This window comes from Varanus komodoensis, unplaced genomic scaffold (assembly GCF_004798865.1).
Source record: "Varanus komodoensis strain SLA01 unplaced genomic scaffold, ASM479886v1 scaffold52, whole genome shotgun sequence".
Lineage (NCBI taxonomy): Eukaryota > Metazoa > Chordata > Lepidosauria > Squamata > Varanidae > Varanus > Varanus komodoensis.
The window spans coordinates 3,975,107-3,983,386 of record NW_025336114.1 but is presented as its reverse complement, the minus strand read 5'-3'; the positions used below and the strand labels follow the sequence as shown (position 1 = coordinate 3,983,386).

Genomic DNA, 8,280 nt, shown 5'->3' with positions numbered 1-8,280 from the left:
ATTAAATCCTATGCATATTTAGACAGGAAAAAGTTGGCCTGAGTATACTGAGAATTGCAGCACTTTCTTCTCTCAAATCATGCATAGGATTTCATCCTAAGTGTATTTTTCACTCAGTGCCCATTTTATATGTATATGTATATGTATATGTATATGTATGTGTATGTGTGTGTGTGTGTGTGTGTGTGTATATATATATATATATAAAAATATGGGCACTGACTGAAATATATATATAGAGTTTACCTTTAAAGTTAGAACCCTCTCACAGGGCTGTAAAAGGAAAAAAATCAATACAAAAATACAGGAAAATGCAAGAGAAAATCAATAAATATTTAATTAATTTCCATTTAGTTGGTTTACTTTCCAGATCAGCATGCATACTGTGGTTTTACCATATTTTAATACCTCCCCAGTGTCATGTCTCCTCCTTACTTCCACATAGCTCACTTAGCTGAGTCTTGGTGTTCAATTAACTGCTTAACAGAAGCATATTCTATGATAGCACATAGTTGAGGAGCTGGTCAGAAATTTGTGCAGAAAATACTTTGAGAGGTAGAAACAAGTGGGAGCTGCCTGATTGAGGACCCTTCCCCAACTAGAAGTTTGGATGGTGACCCTGCCATTAACCATGCTGACTGGGCTTGTGGGAATTGAAGTTCAAAACACTGGAAGTGCACTTCCTTAGGGAGGGCTGCTCTGGATGTTGATCCTCTCTGGCATCTGCTTAAAGAAGCAAGATGGAAGTATTTGGCCAGAAGGAACAAAATGGATGGTTGTTTGGCTTATTAGGGTGAGGTAGAAGCTTCTCCTATTAATGGATAACTTATTATTTATTTCTACACTGCCCAAAGCCTGTAAAAAGACATTGACTGTGATTGTTTTACACAAAAGGAGGCTTACATAACACATTAGATGACTCAAATGACTACAATATTTAACACTTCCTGTCTAACATTTTTCCTGTGGTCTAAAGTGGTTGCTCTTGTGCCCTGCTTGTCAGTTTGCCATGGGCAGCTAGTTGACTGCAGTGTGTACAGAATGCTGGACCCTTGGTGTGATCCAGCATGGCTCTTCCTAGCTTCCTGTACCAGACCAGCTCTGATGGACGTTCATTTATGGAAATCACTAAGCATGGTTTTTGCATTAGTTGTTGAGTCTTATTAAACATGATAAATGGTTGGTTTTGTATTTAGCTTGCCTTGATCTTTCATATCATTGTAATGGCATCTGTGAGTAACTACGACCAACTGTAATGAGTCTTAACACCACTGCTTGAAATGATCAAAGTATGCATTCTCAGTTTTTCTGTAGTACAGGACAATAGCAGCCCTGCAGACCATTCTTATACATGTTTTTACCAGTTCCTCAAATAAATAAATAGGATTACAGTCTTGTCCAGGTTGCAGGTTTATATGCAATTCCAGTTGGCCACAAAATCCCAGAGGTAGATGAAGAAATCTGCTAAGGTGAGTGTTTGTACCGAATAACCTTATTAAAGATGTATTTTCTTTTATAGCTCAGACAGCATTTGCCTTATAAAGAAACTTGCTTCTTCTGTCCATATGTCTTTAAAAACCATTAGGACCACGGCTCCCTCCCTCTTCCCTCATATGGCCTCATATGAAATAGCTGAGATCTCATATGAAATACCTATAGTGCAATATTTGTCTGCAGTGTTGTAATCCAGTGTGTTTTATATGTAAGTGATTCCCATCCCTGTCCCACAACTTGAACTAATTAAGCAAGCCTGGATGTAATAGCATGAAGTCTGTGAGGCAGTGGAACAAGCTATTTGTAAAATAACACTTTGCCTTCCATTGAGAGTTTTTCAATGAGTCCTAGTTCAAAAACATCATCATGTACCCCAGTCCTACGGAATGCTCCAGCATATCGGTTCTTTTCCCAGTAATGGTGCCAGTTCCCATTACTGTCTGCACCAAAACCAAACACAGAGACCTGTCAACATAAGATTATTGAAAAATCAACTTGATTTGTGCAAGAATCTTAAACACATATCCTACTGCAGCACACACAAGCCAGAGTTTAACTAAAAGAGCTGTTTAATATGTAGCATTCCTCTGCTGTTGATTCCATTTTAGGTTGTATGGCATGCACTAATTAATTTTATATTGCCCAATAGCTGAAGTTCTTTGGTTCACAACAGTTAAAATCATAGCATATAACATGATAAAACAAAAAACTTCAGAAAGGGTAAACCTATAGCAGAAGCAGCAGAAACAGCAAAAGTGAAGGACTAAAATGTTTTGGAGAATGCTGCAACCACCCCCCATAATATAGGTACCAGGTGGGCCTCACTGCAGAGGATATGCCACAACTAGTATACAACAACTGAAAGTGAAAAAGCTTCAGTTTCTTTAGTAAAGAAAGCAAATCAGGCTTATGTGAAGTGGAAAATCAAGTCATGGATTTCTGTGATAACTAATCATCAGGGCCATCTTGTTTAGTAGCTTTTTAAATAATTTGCTTTCTAATCACAAAGCAGGGCAGGGTACCTTGTATTCTCATGTGCTCTCCATGTTTAAGTCGCTAAACTGCTTTGAATTTGAGTTCATTGGAAGTATGGCTTATCTACCCAAATGCTGTTCAACTCAGTACAACAGCTTCATACTTCTCTAGGTATCTGGCTAACAGCATACATACCTGTTCACACATATGGATGGCAAAAATTAGTGCAATGAATCCAGTGGATGGATATCTTCCGTGATGCTTAGTCCAGTTATCCCAGATATATTTCAGGAAAGCAGGATTTAGTATTAGGACCTAGGGAGAAGAAAAAGTGAAAGGTTCTCACACTCTTCCATAGCATATCCCTCAAATTGTTACACCTGCCACAAGGACAACCAATGAAAGAGAGAGAGATGGTGAAACCTTAATGCTTACACACCCCGTAGACCATTAGTTTTTCTCCATACGTTATTAGACCGCAACTCTCGGTAGCCCTAGCCAAATGTAGCCAGTGATGAGGCTTGGTGTGGCCTGTGTTGTAACAATGTAGGTAGGTCAGTCTTTCCATCATGGTCCTTCCCCCTTGGTTACCTGCTCATTGTCTTAAGTCAGTCCTCACTAGTATATTCAGTTAGTTGAAACATTTTCAGTTCTTTAGCTAGTTAGTGGCTTCAGGGCACTGGAGTGAGAAAGACCCACCCCTTTGTCTGAAGTAAACAACTCATTGTTCTGACATATTTACAGTTAGATCCTCCAGATTCTACTTTGTTTTGACTGCTAGAAGTAAATATTATTCCAAACTATAGTGGTCCCATATCCTTTCTTTCCCTCTTTGTCTTCCTCCTTACTTTATTATATTTTAGCTAGGAAACTTTTAAAAAATCACCATCATTACAAAGAAATTCAAAGTGTAAGATTAAAAGTTATCCACACAATAAAAGATGATTTAAACTAACATACAAGCTTGTTTACCAGACAGATGGTAAAAACCTTGTATTGTTTGCTTTTTGAAATCCAGAAAGAAATGTATTATCCTAATATCCTAGAAAAAAAAACATGCTCATTGATTTAAAAAAATTACAAAAAAACCCTATGAAACAAATACTATCTGTGCAGCTTTGCAACAATTGGATCTGGCTTACAGACTAGCTCCAACTCACACATGCCTAAATACCTTTATCTGCCTAAACTCACTAATATTTAATAGGTCAGGTTCTCCATATAAATATATTCACCAAACTTTAGTGAATCACCAAAACTCAGAAAAGATATTGAAAGTGCACCACATAGTACCTAGAGTATCCATTGCTGAGGTTAACAAGTAGCAAGCTCTCTTATTCATTCAGGCAAATTAAGATTTTCAAAACAAATTATTCAAACTACATTGGCTCTTCTGGGCTAGACTAATCTACAGTTCTGTTAATTATCTTCAAAACCACATGACAGCAATTATGTATTTTCTTACAGATGCACCATAAATAAAAGTAAAGAATGACTGCACCTTTCCCAATACCTGTCACATTCCTTTGGAAAAAATGTTTGTTTTTGTATTAACACAATTTTTCCAGCAAGAAACCCACAAATAGCAGAAGGAAGTGGTAGAATGAACGGATTGTTCCACTATAGACCAGATCTGACCACTTCCTTTTCAAAAGTTCTCTACAAGAAGAAAACCAGTACAGCATGAAGTAGACTGGGCTAAAATTTCTTTATCATCTTTTTAATGTGCTATCTTTATTTACCTTGCATGAAATTTGTTTTATATGCAGAAGCTTTAAAACAGTGGCGGCCAATTAGTTGTTATTAAGTGTCACCAGGGTTGTTTCTCAGTCTTTAGCTGTGGTCTCTCTCATGGCAATCAGGATTCAGGTTTTATATCTGACTGAGCCCACCCAATCTGTCTGAAAAAACGGATCTCTCCCACTGCATTGTATCACCACAGAATATGCTTCTTTCCACACACCCACCAGCTTGGCTTTACGTATTGTCACTGTTTTAGAGAAGGCAATTATAGTAGCATCTTCAATAGTGCCTTTTCTCCCAATAAGTGTAATCTCACAAAGCAGCATTAGTCAAGTGAGTAACATCCTTGGGGAGGACTGAGCAAGGAGGACATGGCTGATGGCCAGGTTCAAGGAACTAGGACTCTCAGAGTCCCTTGCGCAAATACTGCTAACCTGTTCTTTCTCCGATGGTGTAGCTATGTTCGCATGTCGTAGCAAAAACAATGGCATGTCCTCTGATGCCTTAAAAGCTAATTTAGTTATTATGGCATAAGCTTTTGTGGACTACTTTGCACTCCATCCATGATCTAAACAGGCTTTACATTTTTAAAGTTAGTCACTACAATTATAATAGGCCTCAGCCCAAATTAGATTATTCTTTTGAATTTGTACTACAGGTTCGACTCTAGCAACATTAGCACCATTTAAGGTGCAAGTCTATGGCCTCCCAGTGTTGCATGGAAAGCCATAAGATGGTTCAGAATCATTTCTCAGAGCCTGTGATTTCAGAGCTGGAGCTCTGAAGGCTGGGCCCCTGCCCCACAGCTGCCATGGAAAAACCCATGCTGGCTGCCCCCTCCAGGTCACAGCTGGGCCTCAGAGAGGGAAAGGAGAGCAAGGAAGGGCAGAGGCTGTGGCTGAGGACTTAGGCTACTCCCTAGTCCCAGCTCTTTCCCTGCCCCTTCCCAGCACTTTTATCTAGATAGCTGAAAATAGCCAGCTAGATAAAATACCTCATTCCAACCATAGGATGCACACAGGCCTTGGAGTTCAGGGGCTTACATGTATCAAGGGTGCAGGGCATAGGATTGTACCCTTTGCAAAATTAAGTAACAACTCCTAAAGAGGTACTCACAGTGTGGGCCCTTGTTTGATGCAAAGGTTTGAGGAATGACTTAGTTTTTTGGAATGTTAAAAATGCACAAAGTTGTTAAGTTTTTGAAGAATCACAGTGAATGTTCTGTTATTCCATTACTTTTTCTCAACTAACATAAGCTGGTCCTTTAACTAAAATTCAGGAAACAAATGATCTGCTAAAGAGCTATATGGCAGGAACTGTTGAAGCAAAGAAGTGATATATTGCTGCTTTCATTACCTTGTCTTTGTCACCTTCAACAAACTGCTTAACTCTTTTGTATGTGCTGTGAAAAGAACAAGAGAATGTCATTTATCATTTAGTACTTTGTTCTAGTCCTTTTTTCCTAATTTGCTCCTCCGCCTCTGGTGGGCATACTGCATGAAACCCTTGCCTTGAAATGAAGCAATGAAAATGTTCCCTGGTACTGAGACTGGCCTGCTGTGATTACAAGCATATTTCCAATGCCTCGATCAATTTAAGACTGGATGAGAAAGCTAATGTATTTGCAGCACTGCCAGAATCCAGAAGTATTCTGGATGAAGGACTGGATTCAAAGCTACTCAGAAACACATCAGTCTCCTTTTACGTCTACTGATCATTAAGAAAATTCAATCCTGGAATGGTAAACAATGTAATCTGCTTCCAGTAGTTAAGTGGCCATCAAAATGCTAATAGTTCAATGTATGCAGGTGTAAAGTAACGTATACTAAGTAGAAAATAAATAAATCCCAATTTCAGGTATAAGCTATTTGCATTTGAGTTAGCCATAACTGGCCAAGAAAAAGCTCAATGAAATATTGAGTATGTGATAGTTGTGAAAAAGGCAAACTCAATATGATGCATAATTGGGAAAGGAAAACTGAACAACTGAAAATCATATTCCCTTTATATAATTCCATAGTGTGAGCACATTTAGAATATTATCTGCAGTTCTGGTCACACACCTAAAAAGGGATATCGTACAGTTGGAAACAATACAGAGGACAACTGGTACAACTGGATTACAGGACTAGCACAACTCTCCTATGAGGGAAAGTTATAATAGCTAAAAAGTTTAACTTAGGAAAAGGGTTAGTGAGGCACAAAATTATACATGGTGTAGAAATTATGCATTTTCACTTTCTCATCATACTAGAATCTGCAGTCATCCCCAGGACAGACGCAGGACATATAAAAGCAAGCACTTCTTACAGCACATAACTATGGAATTTACTTCCACTAGGTGTAGTGATGGCCACAGATTTGGACAGCTTTAAAAGCGTATTAGACAAATTCATGGAGAAGGCTAGCAATGGCTACTAGTCCTGGTAGATATATACAACCTCCAGTATCAGAGGCAGCATGCCTATTATTATTTAATACATTTCTATACTACAGGTGGTATAGAAATGTATTAAATAATAATACATTTATTTAATACATTTAAATATTATTACAACAGGATATAAAACAAAAAATAAAATACAGAAAATAGCATTAAAATACATTAAATACACTTTAAAAGACGTGGCCAAGAAGGAAGGGAAAAAGGCACCATCAGGCCTGTGGATGACCCGGGAAATCTTTAAAGGCCTCTACAAAGAGGGCTGTCTTTAACCTGGTGCTAAAAAGATGGCAGATTTGGCACCAGGCAGGCCATAGCAGGGAGATTGTTCCGGGGGGGGGGGTGCACCACAAAAAAGGCCCTTAGTTACAATGCTCTGAGCCTCTGATGGGGTTGGCATCCTGTGTACATCAGTTGCTGGAAAACATGGGCCGAAGGGTACTATCGCTCTCAAGTCTTCCATAATGGTTTATTATGGGCAATTAACTGACCACTGTGAGTAAAATTCTGGACAAGATAAATCCAACATGGCCTGATCCAACATCCTTCTTACATCCTTAAGTCTGTAATACAAGGAAAACACAAGCCTGGACACAGATTGTCACCATATTACTGCCTATTCTAGTTAGGTAGGCAAGGTACTCACTGCTGGATAGCTCCTGAGGAAAAGGCACTGGCTAGCCACTCAAGATCCAAGGGTTTGAAAGGGACCAGTACAAGATGGATGCCAGGATGGAGGTCCACAGCACTCTCTGGGTACATGAAATGGTGGGTGGTTCGTGTTCCAACATCATCCTCAAAACCCACAGTCTGTGCTGTGTTCATCCTAAGTGGACACAAGAATACCATCAGATGTGTCTGTACAAAACATCCAGGCCAGACACATAAGGACAGTTGAGTCTGGGTGTGTGAGGAATTAGTTTTGGAGGTGGGAATATGGTGGATTCTCTGGGCTCAGCTCCCAGGACTCTGGTCTGCTTTGTTGTGGCCCAAAGAAACCCACAATATCTGGGATTCCTAGACAGTCTCCCATCCAAGTACTAACCCTGCCCAGGCTCCTTAATTCTAAGATCAAAGGGATCAGGTGCTTTCAAGGTGGCATGGCAATAGATGATGGTGTTATTTTTATCTCTGTCTTTTCATCTGTGGGGCCAAGGCTATACAGAACAGTATCCAACTGTGTTCCTCTGCTTCACAAAGGACATGGCACTAGTAGAAACTAGGCTACAAACTATACGGAAGCCAGACATATAATTAAAGTTATGCTTGAACAATGACTTTCAGGCATGTGCTGTGCAACTGGAAGATTTGGGGAACCTTCCCTAGTGCTATTTGCAAAATGACACTGTTGGTTACTACCTTAAGGGCTTCTCTAGATGAGACATACAGCCTACCATTTTATTGAAGCTGCATCTGTTTTCTTTGCAGGAGGATTATATCATCCTCCACAAAAGGCTTTTCCCTCAGGATTTTACTCTCTGCCTTTCCATTCTTCAAGTTTCCATTTGTTCTTATGCATTCTATTACACAAGTGCAAGGTGGTGCTGGGGTAGTCAATGGAAATGCAAAAATGGGGCAAATTAGGGTGCTGGCTCAGAAAACAGCAGACTTTCCTGACTCTAAAA

The 8,280-nt window shown here is 39.4% G+C and overlaps 1 protein-coding gene across 4 annotated transcripts in view; it reads right to left on the bottom strand.

The window, feature by feature from the left end:
• Nucleotides 1-8,280, bottom strand: part of LOC123032010 (CMP-N-acetylneuraminate-beta-galactosamide-alpha-2,3-sialyltransferase 2-like) — a 28,464-nt gene that overhangs the window by 13,764 nt on the left and 6,420 nt on the right. For 2 of the 4 annotated variants that reach the window (XM_044447604.1, XM_044447603.1), the window contains exons 5-8: nucleotides 7,302-7,481; nucleotides 5,569-5,614; nucleotides 2,665-2,784; nucleotides 313-1,959 (exon numbers count right to left, since the gene is read on the bottom strand). In XM_044447604.1, the coding sequence (XP_044303539.1) occupies nucleotides 1,792-1,959; nucleotides 2,665-2,784; nucleotides 5,569-5,614; nucleotides 7,302-7,481 (514 nt within the window). In that variant the 3' untranslated portion in view covers nucleotides 313-1,791. Of the gene's footprint in view, nucleotides 1-312; nucleotides 1,960-2,664; nucleotides 2,785-5,568; nucleotides 5,615-7,301; nucleotides 7,482-8,280 lie in introns of those variants that run through there. The other 2 variants (XM_044447605.1, XM_044447606.1) reach the window with 1 other exon arrangement.